This window comes from Lissotriton helveticus, chromosome 4_1 (genome assembly GCF_964261635.1).
Source record: "Lissotriton helveticus chromosome 4_1, aLisHel1.1, whole genome shotgun sequence".
Lineage (NCBI taxonomy): Eukaryota > Metazoa > Chordata > Amphibia > Caudata > Salamandridae > Lissotriton > Lissotriton helveticus.
This window is the reverse complement of record NC_136063.1, coordinates 2,125,454,374-2,125,477,383: the sequence shown is the minus strand read 5'-3', so window position 1 is coordinate 2,125,477,383 and position 23,010 is coordinate 2,125,454,374. Positions and strand designations below refer to the sequence as shown.

The 23,010-nt window shown below is 45.7% G+C and overlaps 1 protein-coding gene across 5 annotated transcripts in view; it reads left to right on the top strand.

The window, feature by feature from the left end:
* AMOT (angiomotin) overlaps positions 1-23,010 on the top strand; it is a 240,684-nt gene that overhangs the window by 104,284 nt on the left and 113,390 nt on the right. For all 5 annotated transcript variants that reach the window (XM_078688817.1, XM_078688819.1, XM_078688818.1 and 2 more), the window contains 2 exons: positions 7,718-7,862; positions 10,431-10,523. In XM_078688817.1, coding sequence (XP_078544943.1) covers positions 7,718-7,862; positions 10,431-10,523 — 238 coding nt within the window. The remainder of the gene's footprint in view (positions 1-7,717; positions 7,863-10,430; positions 10,524-23,010) is intronic.

Below are 23,010 nucleotides of genomic sequence, written 5' to 3'. Positions count from 1 at the left end.
AAGAAGCAAGAGGTAGTGCAGTTTTAATGCTATTTCAACAAGAGGGGTTTTAGCAGAAGTGGTTTTGAGTAGTTGTCTACAGTGTTTACCGTTGGAAGGAGGAGGCAGGTCTCTACACTGTCCTTTTCATGGATTTGCAAGTTTTTGTATAGTACTCAATATGAAGAGGATGACTGGTCCCGCACCTTGATGTTGAGTGTGTACAAACAGTAGCTTCCAAATTCGATGTGTCACCTGGGCATCTGACAGGTTTTTACTCATCTCGTCATCTCTCTTGGTTTGATTGAGTGCTACTTAAATGGGTGATAGTAACACTTGTTATTAACCGTGCTGCAAATGGCAAAAACTGCAGGAATTATGAACAGTAACGTTTTTGAACTTGTGAGTAACTAATTTTTTTTTTTTGCTCAGCTTCCTTCCTATGCTAAGCATTATTATCCAGTATTTGGGTGTCTTTCATAGATTCACATGCCTGAATCATTCCCCGTCGTCGAGACGGGAGCCTCCGGTATATAAAAAGTAATGTCCTAAAGACATACATAGAAAAGAATAGGCCCAAAGGTCTCACCTTAGTAGCCTATCCACGTCCTTTTGCAGGAAGGACCAAACAGAGCAGGCCCCAAGGGTCCCACCTTGGTGGCCTATCTGGGTCCTTTTGTAAAAAGGACCAAATAAAGTAAAACAGCCAATCAGCTACTACCTCCTTCTAGAACCTTCCTGCCAGGATCCCAAGTCTCTCAGATTTTCTACCGCACGTTGTGCTAGGGAGTCTCCACCTGAGTTCTCCTCAGGAATTTCTCTTTTTCTTCAAAAAACTACTTTAATTATTCTCTACAGTTATGTCTGATAGTCAGAAGAAGGGTCTTTTCCGAGCTTGTTCCTCCTGCAGCAAGAAAAGACTTCACATTGAGGATAAACATGAGACATGTTTATATTGCCTCTACCCTCACCACCAGGCAAAGGACTGCAAAATATGTCGGACCTTCTCCAACAAGACCCTCAAGGACCGAGAAGGTCGCCCTCTGTTGTGGCTCAACAGGCTCAAGACCAAGACTGATGACTTGGTGTCCGAAGGTGAGAGTGTGTCTGGAGTGTCGCATTTTTCCTTGAAGAGGCCAAGGGTTTCTTCCCCTAGCCCCACAGACACCCCTCCTATGAAGACTTCTAAAAAGTCCTCAGAGGGCAAGCCATCAGTGTCTGGCAAGGACCTGCCTGTCCCCGGGAAGCAGCCACTGGTCCCGGCGACGACGACGACAGCGTTGATGGTGCATTCAGCACAGAAAACCGTCTCGACGTCGACGACGACAGTGTCGACGACGACAGCCTCATCGGCTTCCTCCTCGACGACGAGGATGACGCCTTCATCGTCGGCGAGTAGACCTACGCCGTCGACCATCCCGGTCACTCCATCGACGACGAAGATATCGTAGTCGACGACGAGACCCTCGTCGAAGGCGCCGACGACGGCGACACAGTCGACGAGAACAACGCCGTCGACGAAGTCTACCTCGTCGACAAGGATCACCCCGTCGACGGTGGGAAAACCGTCGACGACGAGTACACCGTCGACGGTGGGGACTTTACCGTCGACGAAAATTACGTCAAAGAAGACATTTATTTATTTATTTATTTATTTTTGGCGATTTTTAGAGCGCACAAATACCCGAGGGTGTCTCGGCGCTGTGTCACAGAACTCTCCGTCAGAGAAGGGGGACTAGGCCTGGAACAACCATGTTTTCAGATTTTTTCTGAAATTGAGCAAAGTTGGTGCACACTTGATGTGGAGAGGGAGAGTGTTCCACAGTCTAGCTGTAGCAACGGTGAAGCGTTTGTCTCCCCAATTAGCCCTTCTTGTGCGGGGAACTGTTAGCAGATGGGCCGAGGATGAACGCAGTGTTCTTTGCTGTTCGAGCGGGCGAAAGGCTTGTTTAAGAAATAGGGGGCCATGGTTATGGATCGCTTTGTAAGCTATGCACAAGGCTTTGAATTTGATGCGGCTCCTTACCGGCAGCCAATGCAGCTGTTGGATGTAGGGGGAGACAGATGCAAATTTGGGAATGTGTAGCAGGGTCCTAGCTGCTGCATTCTGTACAGTCTGTAGTTTATTGAGGACCTTTTGTTGTGCGTTTAGAAGTAAGGCATTACAGTAGTCAGTTTTGGAAAAGACTATCGTCGCAGCCACCGTCGACGACGACTAAATTACCGTCGACGAAAATACCTACCACGACACCGTCGCTTCCAGCGTCGACGTCGACAGGACCCTGGAAGGAGTCTGCACTCCTATTCCATGCCATGGATGCCTTTCCACCGCAAGTGAGCCATGTCACTGTGAAAATTACTAAACGGCCTATTACGCCGCAGCAGACCTCGCCCGGTAGGATACAACAACTTCCTCCGGCCTGTATACTACAAGGTCAGGAGTCGGACGAGGACTCCTTTACGCAGGCTACTAGTCCATCGGACCTAGTCCTGAAATGCCAAACCACAGACGAGGAACCGGAAGAGGAGTAAGACCTTCTACAACAACAGGTCCAACCTCCATCCCAGACACAGGTTACTCCTATGGTGTGTCTCCCCGCATCCATCGTCTTGGACCTACAATTCCTCATCCAGGATTATAAGGAAAGGTTCCCGGAGAAACATTCTGCGTCAGCACCTCCAGCTGCACAGGCGCCAGCTCCTTCATCTCGCCATAGACCAACTCCCCTGGTCATTGAGAAGACACAGGTACCAATTCAGGACGCTCCCTCATCTGAAGATGAGGAGAGGGAACAGGAGGAAGGTGAAGTCGATGACGACCAGTCGGACCCGGATGCAGACCAAGATTATGTGGCACATTCTCCAGCATCTCCGGATCCACAGACCTCGGAGTCTCCACCCGCAGACATCGGTGGATTCCACAACATCATTGAGCGGGCTGCCAAGAGGTTCCATATGTCCATGGAAACTCAGGAAACTGAATGCTTCCTTTATGACTTCAAGGAGCCCACTAGGAAGACTTAAAGATCAATCCCCATAATTGAATACATCTGGAAGCAGGGCAAACAAATCATGCAAGCACTTGCTTCTATACAGGTGGTGGTGCCCAGGCTTGATAAGAAGTACAAGGCCACCTCCACGGCACCGGCATGTCTAACAGGTCACCCCAAGCCAGATTCCGTGGTGACTCAAGCGGCGCAGAAGAACTCTCGAAATCCGGCCTCGCCTCTATCGACGCCACCTGATAAGGAGGGCAGGAAACTGGATGCCTTTGGCAAACGCTTTACTACCACTTCGGCCATGACGGTCAAAGTGGCTAATTCAATAGCCCTCCTGGGCCGTTACAATCGCCAACTCTGGGCGGACATTGCACCCTATCTTTCAAATCTGCCGGAGGATGTCAGAGAGGAGGCACATTCACTTCTCTTGGAAGGACAGACCTCTGCCTCAGAGCTCATAGATTGTGCCATTGATGCCGCCATGACTGGTTTCCGGCAACTGGCAGGGGCTGCAGTCCTGAGGCGACAGGGCTGGCTCAAGGCCACCACTTTCCGCCAGGAGGTGCAAACCAGGATATTAGATATGCCTTACGATGGCCAGCATCTGTTTGGAGAACAGATTGACGCGGCCCTTACCACCATAAAAAAGGACACGGATACTGCCAAGGCTCTGGGTACTTTACAATTCCGGACCCAGTCCTTTCGTGGCAACCGGGGAAGAGGACAACCTGCATACAAAGGTTCCTATCAGAATCGGTCTTCGTACACATATTCACAGTCCAAGCCGCAGTTTCAACAGCGACAACCTCAACAAGGACGACAATCTTCTTACGGCAAGTCCAATTACCGAGGAAGAGGCCAAAAACGACCTGCTGGCAACAGACAATGACTTGTCTCCCTCGCTAGCCCCTCCACCACTACATTCTTTAAGACTTGGAGGGAAACTGAAATACTTCCATCGCAATTGGCAAACTATAACAACGGATCGGTGGGTACTCCAACTCATTCGATTTGGACATTCCCTAGAATTCACCTCTATCCCCCCAACAACGCCACCGTGCCAGCGATCACACAGGCACCTACGATTGCTTCTTCAGGAAATAGCTTCCATGCTGCAGAAGGGAGCGATAGAGAGAGTTCCACGGGCCCACAAGAATCGGGGTTTCTACTCTCACTTCTTCCTAATCCACCAAAAAGGAAAGAAATGGCGACCAATCCTGGATCTCAGGGCACTCAACGTGTTCCTAAAGAAACAATCGTTTCGTATGGTGACTCTGCAAGAAATCCTTGGTCTGCTGGAAAAAGGGGACTACATGACGTCCTTAGACCTCCAGGACGCCTACTACCATATACCTATTCTCAAAGGGCACAGGAAGTTCCTCAGGTTTGCGGTGGCAGGACAGCACTACCAATTTCGGGTCCTTCCATTTGGCCTCAAATCGGCCCCGAGGATCTTTACCAAATGCCTATCACCGGTGGCAGCATTTCTTCGTCAACAAGGCCACCAGGTGTTTCCATACCTGGACGACTGGCTGGTGAAGGCACCGACGGCGGCCGCCGCAGCTTCATCCTCCAACGCCTGTCTGGATATTTTCCACCGCCTAGGACTGACCCTCAACACCGCCAAGTCGACTCTGGAACCCACCAAGGTCATCACGTTCCTTGGAGCGACTCTGGACACGGACCGTGTCAAGGCTTTCCCCTCTCAGGAGAGAAAAATCAAACTCATCTCCTTGGCCAAGGCAGTGACTTCGCGGAAGGCTCTTCCAGTCCGCTCGTTCAAGTCCCTCCTTGGCATGATGTCTTCATGCATACTGCTCATTCCACACTGCCGCCTAAAAATGCGTCCACTTCAGGAGGCACTGACAAAGCAATGGACTCAAGCCACAGGTTCTTTCGAGGACCGCATACGAGTCACTCGACCCAATATCAATCATTTGCAATGGTGGACATCTCTCCACCATCTGTCAAAGGGTCTGCCGTTCCTGCTCCCAGCAGAGCCACACGTAATAACTACGGATGCGTCCCTGGAAGGCTGGGGAGCAGTCCTCCAGGAACTCCAGATCAACGGCAAATGGACTACACAGGAAACCAAGCTCCATATCAATCTGTTGGAGTTACGGGCGGTTTTCCTAGCTCTACAGGCGTTTCTTCCACGCATTCGTCACTCCCCAGTGCTCGTCAGGACGGACAACACCACGACGATGCACTACCTGAACAAACAGGGGGGGACGCGTTCCATCTCGTTATCTCGAGAATCGCAAAGAATCTGGAACTGGCTTCTGGCACATGGAATAGTTTTGAAGGCGGAGTACGTCCCGGGCAAGGACAACGTCTTGGCGGACGCACTGAGCAGGGAGAAGTCTCCTTCCCACGAATGGGAACTGGACAGGGAGGTGCTGGACCGTATCTTCCAGGAGTGGGGCACCCCGAACATAGACCTCTTTGCCACCAGAGAGAACGCCAAATGCCCAAGCAGGCATCACCACTCAGGAACCCTCGGGAATGCATTTTCCATCGCATGGCGCAACGTCTTTGCGTACGCCTTTCCGCCATTCCCACTGATACCCAGGGTTCTCAGGAAGATGAAATCGGAACCCTGCACTCTGATCCTCATTGCTCCGTCCTGGCCGAGGCAGCACTGGTTCACGGAGCTTCATCGCCTCTCTGCCCGGCCCCCTCTTCGCCTGCAGCAGTTTCCGGCCCTGATCACGATGTCTCAAGGGCAGGTTCTCCACCCGAACCTGAGCTCTCTGAAATTGTCAGCCTGCCTCCTGAATACCGCGAATTCAGCCATCTGAACATCCCGCAGGATTGCAGAGATGTCCTTGCGAAAGCTAGAGCGGTCAGCACTAACAAAACCTACTCACTAAAATGGAAGCGATTCTGTTCCTGGTGTGTGGATCAAGGCTTGCACCCCTTCCATGCCACTCCACAGCAGCTGCTACCATACCTGTTACACCTTGCGCAGTCAGGCCTTGCGCATACATCCATCAAAGTGCATCTAGCGGCTATTTCAAGGTTCACAAGGACGGCTGCAGGCCCATCTTTGTGGGCGGACAGGCTCATCGAACAATTCCTAAAAGGTCTATTCAGGTCCTTTCCACGACCTCGGCCTATTCCTCCATCGTGGCACCTCAATGTGGTTCTTCATCAACTAATAAAGCATCCCTTCGAACCCATCCATAAGGCTGAGATCAAGTTCCTCTCTTGGAAAACGGCCCTCCTCCTGGCACTAACCTCTGCCAGAAGGGTCAGTGAATTGCAGGCTCTATCCATCCAGGATCCTTTTCTTCAATTCAGAGAGGACAGAGTCATTCTGAGGACTAACCCTCGCTTCATTCCAAAAGTCCCCTCGGACTTCCATCTTAATGAACCAGTGGTGCTTAAATCGTTCTTTCCGAATCCTACCACGGCAGCTGAAAGAACTCTACATTCTCTAGATCTAAAGAGATGTCTTAAATTCTACATCGATAAGACACGACACTTTCGAAAGTCATCCCAGCTCTTTATTGCCTTTAGTAGACCAAGGCTGGGGATGCCCCTCACAAAGCAGAGCATCTCAAGATGGATCTCTTCTGCGATCACCTTTTGTCACGACAAGGCCGGACGGCCTTTAGACTCACGAGTCAAAGCTCATTCGACTAGAGCCATGTCCACGTCTGCGGCGCTGTTTGCTGGAGTGCCGATACTGGACATCTGCAGAGCGGCGACATGGAAGTCCCCGCACACCTTCACCAGGCACTACTGCCTGGATACTGAGCTGATGAAGGATGCAGCAGTGGGCCGAGCAGTGCTTCGCCATCTATTCCAGTGAGGTGAGCCCTACTACATCCCTCCATCCTTTACGGGTATGCACATTCTCTTACTGTATTTATATGCCATTGCATTTTGCGCTTTGTAGTCATGTGATATGTATTATCTACATGTTCATACCTGATGTTCATACAGAATGTGCATAATGTATTGCTCGCTACTCTGATTCAGGCATGTGAATCTATGAAAGACACCCAAATACTGGATAAGAAATGCGTTACTTACCTGTAACTGCAGTTATCCAGTATTGGTGTCTTTCATAGATTCACATGCACCCTCCCGCCTCCCCTGGCTGGGCTCACCTTTCTCTCTAATGCGTTTACGCCTAACTAGCTTGGTGCGTACGAAAATCTGAGAGACTTGGGCTCCTGGCAGGAAGGTTCTAGAAGGAGGTAGTAGCTGATTGGCTGTTTTACTTTATTTGGTCCTTTTTACAAAAGGACCCAGATAGGCCACCAAGGTGGGACCCTTGGGGCCTGCTCTGTTTGGTCCTTCCTGCAAAAGGACGTGGATAGGCTACTAAGGTGAGACCTTTGGGCCTATTCTTTTCTATGTATGTCTTTAGGACATTACTTTTTATATACCGGAGGCTCCCGTCTCGACGACGGGGAGTGATTCAGGCATGTGAATCTATGAAAGACACCAATACTGGATAACTGCAGTTACAGGTAAGTAACGCATTTCTTATCTGCTGCCACAGGCTGAAGCAATTGAAGTATGTGTCTATGACAAATATTTGCTCACACTTGAAGTTCTGCCCTAGAACATCATAGTGTATTGTACCCCGTTGAGATATAGTGAAATAATAAATGTTTTAGGATGAAAAGGGGAGGCAAAGTTTTAAAAAGCAAACAGGGCTCAATAGTAAAGAAATGTTGTTCAGCTCTGGGTTGTTGAAAAACTGTGTTTCTTTTCAAATTCAGCTAGAAACAGAAATCCAGCGGGTTTCGGAGGCGTATGAAAATCTGGCAAAGTCCTCCTCAAAGCGAGAGACTCTGGAGAAGGCCATGAGAAATAAACTGGAAGGGGAGATACGCCGACTGCACGACTTCAATCGGGATCTTAGAGGTAAAAGGGAAACTCCTCTGGAAGGGAGGAGGTGTGCTGGAATGATGACTGTCTTGTCAGACGGCCCTTGAGTGTGGTGTGACACCATGCAGAAGGTATGCTGTACCAATGTTAGGAAATTGCTGGGAGTGTACGAGGCGAGGTTTAATTTGCCATGAAAGCGTCTTGTCCAAGTCTGCTGAATCATACAGAAAGTAAAATGAGAACATGTGCAAGGACATGGTGCAGCCGTGACTTGGATCTTGAGCGATGTCCAGTTTACTTAAGGTCAGAGGTTGCTGCTCTTGTAACTTGTAGGGTTCATCAACATTTGTCCATGTGGCAGACTGTGGCGACAAAGAAATTGTCATCTGTGTGCTTCATCTCATTCTACTTTATACCAAAAGGTATTTTATTGTCTTCATCGCTGTAAAAGGTCAGTCCAGGATTAAAGAAATGGTACTTCAGGTCATTATAGGTTGTGCCGTGTAATTGTTAACTTGTTTAATGTAGGATCAGGATACCAGTCTGTTAATCTAGGCTTGCAGACAATGTCAAATTATCTGATCCTGGGTAGATCATTTACATTTTTTGAATATTTTGTTACCTTCACAGTTGAAACTAATAACATTTAAAAGGATGCTTTTCCTGTTATTTAGCAGTGTATACAAACTGACCTTTTATACATAAAACATTGTTTTTCAAGAACTGTAGAGGGGCAATCCGTAGCCAAATACTTACCTAAAATATCCTTAATTATGGCTGTGGGGCGATACCCAGAGAAGACATTGTTGGTGACAGAAAAAGGGGAGTCTCCCTTAGCCAGGATGCAGCCGATAATATTTTTGTTGCTGTTCGGGAGACAGTGGGCTACAGTCTGTCACTGACACGGGAACCCAAGTTCTAATGGCGCAAGAAGAGTCAGTTTATTTTGGTTCACTTTGGATTCTATGCTAATTTTCTCTCAGTAGTTTCTGCCCAAGCTTTGATATGGAAACAATATAAGCCAATTTATTCCAGTTCCAAGTAGTCAGAAAATGATGGTCCCCAGGTTATAGAAACAAATTGATTGTGATCAGGGTCAACACTGGGGCTCATATCTCATGATCTACTGGTTGTGGTAAAAAAAGGCATTTCTCTAAGGTAGTGGATATCAATCGGGATGGCAATTGGTTAAGATGACCCTAAACAAAAGAGCTTCTGGTATTTGAACGGCTTATTGTTGTTTGAAAATGCCAGTGCTGCTAGAGAGCCTTGCTGTGTTTTGGCTGTGGTTAGAAAGCTGTTTGAAAGTAGAAAGGCTGGTATTCCAGAATCTAGGACACTCCTTATTTCTGAAATGGGTTGAAGTCTTCTTAACATTTAGAAGCGCATTTTAATACACACTTGGGTGGGTCATAGTTTGTGTTGGACCCCACATGTGTGAAAACAAGCTTTGGAATTTCATCAGGAGACAAAGACATGGATAGCTGTGTTGGTAGCATTCTTCCGCGTCACACCTCAGAATCACATGATACAATTTGCACTCTCATTTCTGCTTCATGTCCTCTGGAGTTGTAAGGTTCTTGTCGAGAAAGAACTCCCCCCCCCCCCTTTTAACTGTTCCACATTCGAGCTGAATCCAGAGTAGAAACCACAGTAACTGCATAATCCCATTGCGGGAATACTTTAACCTCTTGGATGCTATGGGAATTCCCCTGCTGTGCTGGGATTTCGTGATCCTCATAGGTTCATGACGAGCTGGGCTCGTCATGAGCGTGCGAGGAGGCTACTGCATGACGAGCCCAGCTCGTCATGAGCGTGGAAGGGGTTAAACCAGGTACTGTTTAGTAAATGAAGAGGGTTTTCAGAGTTCATTGTTGGACAGTACCTATTGCTACTAAGTCTACAGTCAGGTACTTCGGTCCCCGCAAAGGATATGGAAAGTGCTGTGTAAATAATCCTACACTACAGTTGGACATGGTCCCTAGAAATGTCTTTAGATTTCCAATGGGGTAATGTCTATTGCTCTGGAAAGTAAACATCTGTAAAATTAGGACCTGGTTGACCCAATGATTCTGCAACACTGTCTCCCTTTACTTCCTCTTCATAGCTTTTTTGGTACCTGTCTCCTTTGGTATCCCGCTCAACTGACAGCTTGTCTCTATTGTGGGCTTATTGGTCATTGGCAATTACGCAAGCTATGTGCACCACTGGTTGTCAGCCCTCCTGAAAATCTGTCTCAGGCCAGACTTGCGCCTGGCTCCTTCTGACTTAGAATTATGCCCATGCATTGGATGTGAAAGGATTCAACCGGGACAGCGTAGACTTGTGATAACTCGGTCTTGGCTAAGTTAGTATCCCTCTTTTTACCTTCAGTGTTGTGTTCCTACAAAATCTTGAAATAAGGCCTTGGAGGGCTGGATGTTGTTATTTGGAAGTAGCTGAAGGAGCAATTCTCTTGTTGTATGGCTTTCTGTGTGTTTTTTTATATTTTGTTTGTGTTTGTTTCGATAAAAGTCACTTGACTGAGAGATCTCAAGTTCATTATAGCTTACGTGACAGACTTCGTTCAACATTAATGGGTATCTCACACTCATATTTGTGCAGAGCGACTGGAGACGGCAAACAAGCAGTTGGCAGCCAAAGAGTTTGAGGGCTCCGAGGACAACAGGAAGACCATCAACCAGCTAATGGCCCAGAGTGAGTATTCTATGTGGTGGTGCTTGCGGGGGATCATAGTGCTCACCTGTGTAGAAGTTACGAATGTGAAACCTAAATAGCAGTTAGGGCTGGTGAATTTTGGAAGCATGTTTAGCTTCCTTTTTTAAAGGGAATTTTATCAAGACATCAGGTTTGTAATGCCTCTGAAAATTAGGGACTGATTTTTTTTTAAAATTTATTTTCTTTTTTTTTAGACCGCCCAGAACTCGTCTTTGGGAATTTATCTAATCATTCATTAGCACATTTGACTTGTGGAAAATGTAAACACTCCAACACTTAGCAATAAGCACTATATAAACATTAATATTTAGCGGGAAAGGCTTTGTGACATTATCCCTAAAGGAACAAGTTTAGTCTGCAATCTGTGAACTTGTGATCTTGACAAAAGCATGACACCTTGTCCTTCCTTCATACTTCGGTACTCGGAAAACAGTTGTGTCATAAATTTAGGAATTGCTTCATAATATCACAGCAAGGATGGAGGATTACTTTTTAAATGGGCTGGGTTTTATAGAATAGTATAACACAGTAGTATCGGAGCTTTAAGATAGAGGCACATTAGTGCAAGACGGACCTAGGGCCATAACCCATGACAACAGTTAAATCCTTGCATGTGGGTCCCTCCAATTAGCTGTGACACCTTGATATAAGTAGAGAGCCTAGGGCGGTTATCTGAAGGCCAGTTTGTTTAAGAGAAACCACTTCAGAGTGCAGTACATCGCTTAAGAGCCAACATTTTCGCACCTTCCATTACATTTGTCCTGGGTTGTTCATAGTCACGTATGTATCATTTCGCTGTATGGCTGTGATATCCATTCTGAAGCCATTTAGTAGCTTAACACACAATCACAGGGATTTGTGCCTGCAGCAGTTGCCATGTGGTCAGCATCCATCTTTGACTAGAGCTGCGTACTATAAGATCTTACAGCTGTTACCTAAACGTCACTGGACATGCTTCTGACTGCCCTGGTATGGTTATGCCCCTGCCATCTGACTTTTTGGCATTTCCCCTCTTTTGAAAATCTTTTGGCAAATGGCGAAAGTACTGGAAATTCTTGCACAGCTTTCCATATTTTTAGACGAGAGGGCCAGGTCTCATTCTTGTGTGCGGCCTCACTTCATTTCTTTTATACCTATTGGTCAAGACTGAAGCCAGAGCTCCAACTTTTATTTAGTCTTTGCTCAAAACAACCGAGATACCAGTTTGAAAGTTATCTAAGCAGAATTCTTCCATCACTGTTCAGGGGACTTTCCTTGGAACTGGGTTCCAAATCTAGCTCTTCGTAGGGCGGTGGCCGGAAACATGCACATGCGTTGTATCTATAACCCTCTGGATAAGCAAATGGAGAATCATTTGCATCCCTTCGTGACCAGGACGTAAATCGCATTGGCTCTCTGGGAAAAGCAGTTTATTGAGGTTTGCCACTTTTTTCAGGAATGGTAGTGTACATGCAAAGTAGAACCTGCAGATGTATTAAAAACTTGTTTAGCTGTTTATTCAACTTTTTTGCAGGCTGTAAGTGCTATAATTAACGGAGGTTACTATCGAATTTAAAGACCTTGCCAAGAACCTTTAAGTCACAGCAGATGTCAGCGATGAGCCTGTAATTCACTGAGCCATCATGCTGGCATGCAGGAAGAACCTCACTTATTGCCAAGAGTCCAGGCCACCACCACAATCCTGTTGCCACTTCCTTTCCAATAATGGTACGGGATGTGACTATTTGTCCACCTTCTCCCATCACCTTGTATTTCCCCTCTTCAGGGACACCCAGACTTCTCTTTCAAAATATGAGAAGTGGAGAAACTGCTAGAGTTTGGCAACATAGTTAGGTTGATGGATCCCGGTTTTTACTCCAGTATTCTTGCTGTGCAGATGATTAGCTTGAAGTTAAACTCTACCACACAAGTGTTTACCAAGGTGTGGTAATTGTCCCTGTGGAGTAGAAGGGCCTAACTTTCATCCTGAAGCTCACTAGGCTGCATAAAGTGACTGGTCTTCTTTTTAACATGAACCTTTAGAAGTTTAGACCCAGCACATTTTTGTCGATTAACTTGCTTAGATTAAGTGGGTTTATAAAGATATTTCCTGAACTCTGAGACACAAGCGGGCCTTTTCCCTGTTATGTCATGAAATGAAGAGCCATTGAACAGAGATTCTGGATCACCACTTATATCTAATAGCAAACTTCCCTTAATCCTTTTCCCACTGAGTACAAAGCCCTCAATAAATCAGGATATATGCCCTATCATATATCGCTAAATATCTTCAGGCAGCTTTTCAAATTGCTTAAAGCGCATCTGTCATCCTTGTAGTAAATCGTTTACACAATCATTTCGCCACCAACCCCAATACCAGTGAACCAGTAATAAAGTCCACCTACTTCACTGGACTAGACTTTTGTTTTTTCAACACAATTTTGTATTTCCATTAATTCATTAAAAAATTCAGAAAAATCAGCATTGCATATAGGTCTCCATATATACATACTAAATACATTTGTATCAGAAAACGTCCCATGCGTTTACGTGATTGAACAATAGAATCTCATCAGTTCTACATGCACATAATTCATCTTTATGAAAAACAATTCTTAGTTCCCAAACTATGGAACACATTTTCATTGGAGTCTTGTACGTGTCAATTCATTCTCACTGGCAGTGATTTATATACAGACCATCACAGATACAGAGACGAATCCCGCCTCCTCTTTATCTATCAGTGAACATGAGATTTCAAATCTGTTTTACACTAAGGCCATTTCATCACTATACATCATTCTTATGGGGTATTGTGAGAAGGGCTCCCGGTTTAATGGTATTTATTTTTTGGCCATTGGTATTTATCCATATCCCTTTTTTCCCATTTTACCTATATTTATCCATATTTATTTTGTGTTTTGCTTATAAATGAAGTTGGGAAACTACATTTATATATATATATATATATATATATATATATATATATATATATATATATATATATATATATATATATATATATATATATATATATATATATATATATATATTTTTAACACATTATTTTCTGTCTGTATTTATCTGTTAAAATCTGTACAAACGTAAAACTGGGAGCCTTAATGGTGAGACACTCCTCCTAAATTATCAAATTTTAGTTCCAACATTTTTTTACCAGATCCTCATTTGGAACTTGAAAGAATGCTTTGTGTTCTAGATGGACAAAGGCCTTCTGGATACTTTCCTTGGTGGTATGAAATTCTTCTGCTCCACAGACTAATTATTTCATAGCCTTGGTGGTCTTACATTGAGAAGCTACGCTTAGAACACACATTGTCTGCGGAACTTTTTGTGGAATATTATATATTCTCTGTTTTTATATGGTATTTGTTTAGCGCAAACCTAGTCAAAAGAAAGTGGACAGGGTCAGTGGCAAAGATACAGTCTGAGAGTGACTGAATTAGTAGCTGGTTTCTGACCGAGGAAATGGACTGTTCCTTTGTTTTAATTTACTGGAAGACGGTCTACGGGATCCTTGACAGCATATATACTCAAGCTCTTAAGACCGAGACTGCTCCAGCTGTGTGGGCTGTGGAACATCCTTTAAATACTAGTGGTTGTTATCTCTGCAGCCAATGCTTAGTTTGCAGTGCATAAAGAGGAACATTACTGCCCTGAACCATACATCATTCACAAAACTGCCAACCCGAGGAGAATTGTCCCTGGAGTATAAAGGAAGGGGCAAGTGGATGCAAGTGTAAGTACAGGTTACTCGTCGTAGTAACTCTAATGCTCTTAGTCCATCAGCCCCTCTTCCTTCTGGGACCGACTCCCTCACATCCTCATCCCTGTGTTACCGCCCTGTGAATCTATATGTGCAATACCTGGCCAGCCCTGGAAACCTTTTTGCTGGCAGCCATGACAACTATACTGTTACTTAGCAGAGTGCTTCCTTCAAACACCATACTAATGCAGTGCTAGGCTGTTTCACCTGTAATTAGTTAGGACGCACACAAGCTTTCACTTTTTAACATAGCTTTTCAGGCAAGTACTATCACTTTCTTGTAAATGCTCATTCCATCTGGACTATGAGTATTCTCAAGCAATTATGGAAAGTAAAACTCTGCTAATGTGCCGTTAAGGCCAAATCTGCTAATGAGCCATTAAAGGCGAATGAAATACCGGATGGTGACTAGTGTGCGGAAGGATGTTGTAGGTGGCATGCCATCTGTCCGAGCAGAGTGCAGGGAAAGTGATGCTGTCCAGAATGGCCGAGCGAGCGCTCTGGCAGGTGTCTGGCCCTGAGATCCTGTTCCCATGTACATGCATCAGGATGGTGTAAATATCTGCCCGCCTGCAAGGTGTTTCAGTTTGTTCTTGTTTGTTCTTGTTTACGAGACGTCCACTCCCTGCCCTCATTCCTTTGTCGTCTTGGAATATAAGAGAGTGGAATGTGGTCTTTCTGGAGGAGCTGCTGGGTGTCAGTCGCTTCGGGCACTCCTGTGTTATGAATTCCTTTGTTGTACAAGTATTCCCATTCGTCTGGATTGCAGTTGCGCGAGGGCGGTGGTGACTGTACGAGCATATTATTTGTGTTAATTATACATATTTGCTCTGGTTGTTTGCTTTTAAGTTGGCATTCATCAGTGTGTGCTGCTGTTCCCACCCTATTTACTTAAATCAGAAATATTAAACGTATTACTTGGATATAGCTTGAAGATTAAGAGACCTCTTCCAATTAGTTTTCTTCTGTCTAAAATATTTCACGTTATCTTAACTTGTTTATTGTTGGACTGTTCATTAAATGAATAGGTTTTCAGTAAATAAACAAACCCCGACAAAAAGCCGATAGGACTGGCTTTCATTTGGTAAAGCATGCTAATATAGACCTGTGCAAAGCTTGTTTGGAGATAAATACCTGAATGTGTGATAATTGCATGTATTTTTCACATGTAAAATAGTCCCTCTTTCATTTTAATGCAAGCACTCCATGGGGTGTAGAATGTTGCACCAAGCAGCCAATAACGTAATATGTATTCTCTGGATGGAGCCTCTGTATATTTTGAAGATTTTGTTATACGTGTTGGAGAAAACTGCTTTGACAAGCCAGACTTAAAATGGATATAGTCTCTCTTGGCTTGTTGTTAATTAAATTTGTTTTAAGAAGTGGAGAAATACAATGTGCACTGTGAACAATTGATCAATCATGTCTTTTGTTCCTTAATTTTCCTTCAATAATACTTTTTTAACCCAGTTCACAACTCTGGTATTTAGCATGCTATATTGATAACACATATTTAATTTAAATCTCCAGTATGATTTTTTTTTTCCTGCAGCAGATACTGAATGTCCATGTGCACGCTGGAATCTATCGTAAATCAGCGACCCTTCATCCATTGCTCTTTGGGGTGAATTGACCGTGTCTTTTGCTCAAATCCTGCAGTTCTAGAGTAGCATTTCTGACCAGATCCGATTAAGTAATTTAATTTTGACCAAAGATATATTACTTCTGTTGCTCTATATCTAGGTCAACGCACGATAACTCATTTTAAATAGGTTATTGACATGCTAGAATACAAAAACTGTGCACAATAATGGCTAAATATTCCCATTAAATGTGGGCCACCATATAGCAATATTTCTGTACTTTAATGCAGTCATTTTTTCGGAGCTGTGCTTTAACATATTATGCATGGTTGGGGGAGGAAATTCCCTTCTTTTTGTTTGCTTTCCTTGGGCGTAGGTCAGTAGGTGGGTAGTCCCTATTGTGTCCAAGTGGAGGGTTCCCATATTCAGATTCTTTTTTTTCTCCTGTTGAGTTCAGAAACAAGAGTAGGACTTTTTACCACTGAGAAGGCGCTGAAGCGCTTTCTGAACTGGTTGTATGCTATCCATGTGATTTTTGCATATAGAGTTCATTGTCATTATATCTATTACACAGGTAACAAACTGTCCAGGAGTGGTCATGTAGATGTTATTGTGAACAGTGGTGTAGGCAGGTGGTCATGCAAGAGTCCTGCATTTCTGCAATTGCATATGAAGGTGTACGCACATACATGCATTCCTAACCAATGCATCACAATAAACATATTGTTTTTATTGATTTGTATAGGATATGACATTTCCTACAACTTGGAAAAGCTGGATACATTCAGACAAGTTTCAAACGCCTCCAAGTTTTTCTGTTGAGCCTCTATGGTTATTTCCTCAGAACAATTATCAGCTAAGTGGTCTATTTCCTTACACAGTCCTTGTCCTAAGGTCGAAAGCTAGACCTTAGGACAAGCACCTAGAGTGTTCATGTTTGTTAAAAAATATAAGCTAGTCAGAGCCCGCCAGAAAACCTGGAGGATGTTCGTCCCTGGGACTCATGCACAGGCATGGCCTTTGTAAACTGGGGATTGTCAGAACTCCGACCGATGAACTGTAGTGAATACTGGTAAACGAGGCTCTCCCTGGGACCCGAATGAGTGCATTGATAATGTTCTGAAAGCCCAGTGTTCATTCCCTTAGGATACAAAAACCAAGGGCTTCAATGTTTCCTGGCATGTGGGCCTTGGCTAGCTATGGGATTTAGTGGTGTCAGAGGTAAAAGGGAACAGAGAGTATGCCCTGAGAGCACCCAAGGAGTGGAACAAGCATTCACAGTTGGACTCAAATTCTTGTGTGAGTGGTGAAGGCGACTGAGCAGGTAGCCAAGCCGGGTTGTGCATTCAAAGGGACAGGGTTTCTGGGATAAGAGCATTGTGACCGATAGCAGTGATAGCAGGGGGTAAGGGGTACGGAAGCAAAGGGGTCATTGTTTCAATGGTCGGCTCTCGTATAAAACCCAGCCTTATTCAAACAGCACTTAAGACCAGCCAACTTGTAGTGACAGTACATCTGACTGCACTTTACAGCGCAGCACCACAGGCACAGTCTGCAAAACGTCGAAAGTAGCAGAGAAAAAATGACTGCACATACACTGTGCTGTCTTTCTAGTAAATCTGGGGTCAGAATGCCAGCATGGAATCTTTTTAGGCATTTTAGGAGATGCAAAGTATGAACAAAAAGGGTTTTTATAACTGGTGTAGCCTAACGCAGAAGGTTTATAATGCTGTTAGAACATTCCACCCACCGAGTGTAGGATATTCTAAATGACAAGGGGGAAACAAAATGACAAACAGTGGAATATTGGAGTAATAGGCCTATACCAGCCACTGTTCACCCTTTAGACACTCCATTGTCCTCATTGGAGCTCTCAGCAGTCCAGTGGTGTAGAAAAAAAAATAGTAATCCAACTGGGTTTTTGTTAGTGTTTGTAGCGGACTTATCTAGCCTTATTCATTAATCAGCCTGTTGGTTATGCTCTGTTTGTTTAGCTGGGGGGTTAACTTTCTGTCTTTTTCTATAATCCCTCTCATACCTTCTCCCATCTTCATGTTCTCTTCAGGCTGGTTGCTTAAAAAACAAGTGGCAAGAATAATCACGTTGTTAAGAAAATCAATCGCTCTCTACCACTAAAATTGCCTCAAGAAAAATCCTCGCTCTCTGAGGCACAAGTGGAACATGACAGCTAACGTGTGGATTCTATCCACCTGGCATTGGTACCTATACCATCAGAACAGCAACTGATCTGCACTGTGCACATGAATCGGAATTCAGCACTGTAGCAACTGACTAGCTGCTGAATAAGGCTACCACGTAATACCTTTAGCCATTCCTGATTTTTCAGCAAGCAAATTTCTGCATTTATGGATTTACAGTTTCGCTTTACAGGTCTACATATGAGCCTACAAGTTCCAGCATGCCCAGTGATGTTAGCTAAAAAAAAAAACTAAGTACAGGCTGAAAATGTCACCCATTATTTTACCATTTTTAAGCTATAACGAATAGTCGACGACCACCCCTGTACCCCCAAATAATTATTAGCTTCAGCGTAGTGCTCCCGTAAGCCAGATGGGAAGAGACAACTGTTCAAGATGTTCCCAGACTTGTTTCGTTGTTTGTGGCTCGTCAGTGTAATATCCATGGCATGCCATGAAAAGTAATTTAGAGAAGCAGTACCATGGCCAAAGCTTGGTTTCAAGTTGTAGTTTATTATCAAGCTCTGGATAACACCTCTTCGAGCTCCAGGAGGATGCCACAGTAATACAGTCAAACATAGCCCCTGCAGATCCTACTTGCAAAGCGGCGCCCCCTTGAAGAAGATCTTTTATTGGTAAACAAATACATCACTGTTGCGCACAATGCAAACTAAAAGCATTCAGTCAGTCCAGTGGTCTCTAGGCAGCATGCAGCCACTAGAATTATGCGATTTTACTGTTTTTTTCACAAGTTGCACAATTAATTACATTGGTCAGGAATCAAACGAGTTATAGTGCTCACAGACGTACCTATTGTACTTTTGGAAAACAGGTGTCATTTTAACGGCTGGCTACGTGGCATGCATTCCAATAACTTTTCAGGCCTGTGTTTTCATTTAATAATCAAGTCCACTCTGGCCCTTGCAGTCCTAGTTCAACACAATTGAGGAAAAACACATAAAAGAATTCATAATGAAATGAAAGGTTTTATCGCGGTGACACCGAGTCATTTGGTAACGCAACTGAGTGGACAAGCACATAACATGTTAAAAGAGCACGCATCTTAAGTGGACAGTACATACTATGATAGTTGAGAAGCTGTGCACATTCCAATAGAAGCGCTCAGAGTCGGCAAACTTGGTAAAGGACACAGTACAGCATGAGAGCGGTTTCGGCTCTACATCGGAAGGAAAGGCACTGTAAAATAACTGCTATTGCGTTATACCAGATTAGCGCAACATCTACACTCCAGTTAAAATGGTCAAGGGACAACACGGATATCAAAGAACTAAGGGGCTAGCGGCAGCTGAAATCCTCCGTGTCCCGGTTTGTCCAACCCCGGCACCTGCTGTACGCACTCACCTCTGCCCGCACTGGACCTGCGCCTGAAGCTGTTCCTTAGGAAGTTGGCACACTGCGCCATAACCCTGTCCCTCGCAGCACCCTGTCCCTCGCTGCGCCCGGTCCCGCTTCACCTGTGACCCGCTCCGCACCGATTAAAGGTGCTCAGGTACCATGCGCACCCCGCACGCGGAAGTGCTACACGCTGCAGTCTTTCAGCTGACTCTTTCTGATAGATACATCTGCCGTGTGGATTCCTCACCTTGTGAATATCCCCTTGCGTCAGCAACATTCGGAAATTCTTTTTGTAGCTTCGCGCCGACGTGGATCCGGACGTCACAGAGGCACGGCACCGCACGCGACCTCGCTGACGTCACCGGCGCCTATAACAGGCCCACGCCGGCGTGATGACATCAGTTCCCTTTTTTCCGCGTCGTCGACGCTACGATTTTCAGGGATCGTGTAGTAGCTTACAGTAACTTTGTTACTATTTTCTTCGTATTTGTGTCTTTCTTCATTCTCTTCGAGATGTCGGCGAAGAAAACGGGATTTAAAGCCTGCGGTGAATGTGGCAAGACCATGTCAATCACCGACCCCCACGAATGTTGTGTATGGTGTTTGAGCTCCGACCATGATGTCGAGGACTGTTCCTGCTGCAAAAAGATGACTCCAAAAGCCTTAAGAGAGAGGGAGACAAAGCTCCTTATGGCGAAACTCAAAAGCAAAAAAGCTAAGAAGTCATCAAAATCTCGATCTCGCCGGTCGAGGTCTCGTTCGAGGTCACACTCGGAGTCATCGTCAGCTCACGCTTCGAAGTCCTCGAAGAAGAAACACAGAAGGAAGTCCCATGAGTCACGTCATCACTCTGGGAAGGACTCTAGCTCAAAACCGAAGTCCCAGATCAAGCTCGTGAGTAAAGAAGTGGAGGTTTCGGAGTCGGAACATGAAGAGACTGTGCATCCGGTTTCACCCGAACCTCAGGAACAGATCCATTCTCCGATTCCATCCAATCCTTCTGGTCAGGAGGATGAAGGTGAGGAGCAGGGGGCTAGTGGAGCCGAAGTTCCGGCACCCGATGGTTCATCGACTCCGGTTCCGGCACCCGAAGAAGAGGTCGACGTCGTATCGACTCCGCCTCCCCGGGAACAACCGAGAGGTCCGTATCCTGAGTTTCCGACTCCAGGTCAGGATCCTTCCCAGTTCCTGAACGCCATGTATGGTGTATATTCAAGGGCAATGTTCCCGTCTGGTGCACCTGTTGGTCCCACGGGTCCTATGGCCTTTAACCTAGGGGTTCCGCAGGCTTATGCCCCTGCACCCTTCATGCCCTTTATGCCGGCCCTACCGCCGCATTGGCATTTTCCGACACCACCGGTGTCGTCGACGCCGAAGCGCACGACGCCGGCTCCATCGACGCCGATCCCATCGACGCCGATACCCGTGACTCCGAGGCAAGATTCTGTCCGACCTTGTGTCGAGAAGCCTCGTCCGACGTCGGGTTCGATGCCGGCAGCGACCCCGTCGGAGTCGATTCCGAATCCTTTGACTTCGATTGTGAAAGAAAGGTCTCGGAGAAAGGCCCAGAGACTTTTGGAAGAGGAGAAATATGGGTATCCTGATACTGAGGAAGGAGAGTTACAGGATTCTGAGGATCCCTTTGATGACTTATGTGAAGCCAGTGGTCTTGAACTGTCACCTGAATGGGAGTTGGCTTCTGTATCGAATGCTCCATCTAAGGATGTGGTGCCTTACCACACTGTGATTAAGAAGGCAGCGAGTTTACTAAACATAACTCTGCCTACAGCTGATTATAAACCCAATATTTTAACTGAGGTACTTCATTCTCCCTCATCTGTGATCGAGCCTATGTTAACATTCAACGAGGCGTTGTCTGAACCGGTCTATGAGGTCTGGAAGAAACCCTTGTCTGCTCCAGCGGTTTCTAGAACGGTGGCGAGAAGGTATAGAGCTGCACCGGATGATCCTGCATTTTTAACAACGCATCCTCTTCCTGAGAGTTTGGTAGTGCAGGCTGCCTGTTCTAAAAAATCTGCTGGGGCATTTCCACAGGTTCCTGGAGACAAGGAATCCAGGAAACAGGACCAAAATGCAAAAAAGGTTTTTTCATCAGCCAGCATGGCATTGAAATCAACCAATGCTACGTGTTTGATGGGGAGATATATCCATGCTTTGATGGACTCTGTCAAACAACTTATTCCAAAGGTTCCTGAGGATGACAGGAAGGATTTTCAAGAAGTAATCTCGGACACCCAAGCAGCTGCGAGACAGGTCATCCAGAGTGGTTTGGACACTGCAGACTCGGTGGCAAGAGTCATGGGTTCCTCTGTGGCTACTAGGAGAGCTGCTTGGCTCAAATCTTCAGAGTTTTCTGCTGATGTCCAGTCTGCTTTAATGGACTTACCCTTTGATGGTTCAGGTCTGTTTGGAAAACAAGCTGATACTGCCTTGGAGCGTTTTAAGGACAGTAGGGCCACTGCAAAATCTTTAGGCCTTCAATCCAGGGGTACTACCGGAAGACGCTTCAGAGGATTTGGCCGATCTTCCTTTCGATCTTACAGATCATTCCAGCAGCAGCAGCCTCAGCAGCAGCAGAACACGCTGTACAAGTCGTACAGAGGCAGACAAAGACCCCGTCCTAGAGGTCGTCAAGCTTCCTCCTCCTCCTCCTCCTCCTCTCCTTCCCAACCCCCGGCCAACGCAGCAAAGCAGCCCTAGATCCGCCATTCCGGATCATGTGGGCCCAGTAGGGGGTCGGCTTACTCATTTTCTACAAGATTGGGAATTTATAACATCGGATCTTTGGGTTCTCAATCTTGTAGAGAATGGGTATGCTCTTCCTTTCCAGGAATTCCCTCCCAATTACCCTCCTTGCCAGGGTTATTGTTCGGAAGACCACCTGCTTCTCTTGCAGGAAGAAGTCCTGGCATTATTTCGAAAGGGTGCAATAGAGGTGGTTCCAGAGCAGGAAAGGGGTCAGGGGTGCTACTCCCGGTATTTCCTGATCCCCAAGAAAGATGGCAGACTTCGGCCAATCCTGGACCTCAGGATTTTGAACCTTTACCTGAAGCAGGAAAAGTTCAAAATGCTCACTCTTGCACAGGTTCTTCAGGCGCTGTTGGAAGAGGACTGGATGGTGTCGATCGACTTGCAAGATGCGTATTTTCATATTCCCATCTTGAAGTCTCACAGAAAGTATCTCCGTTTCACGGTTGGGTCACAGCATTACCAGTTTGTGGTCCTTCCGTTTGGCCTTACTACTGCACCTCGAGTCTTCACCAAGGTGATGGCAGTGGTGGCAGCTCATCTCAGGAGAACGGGGATTCATGTATTTCCGTATCTAGACGACTGGCTGATCAAAGCGGAGTCGCCAGAGAAGGTGCTCCATCATCTGCAAGAGACAACTCAGTTGTTGCACAGGTTGGGTTTTTCGATAAATGTACCCAAGTCTCACCTGGTGCCCTCACAGCGCAACCTGTTCATAGGTGCGGTACTGGACACAACCGTATGTCGTGCATTCCCTCCCCCTCAAAGAGTTCGCGACATACGGGAGATGATTCCTT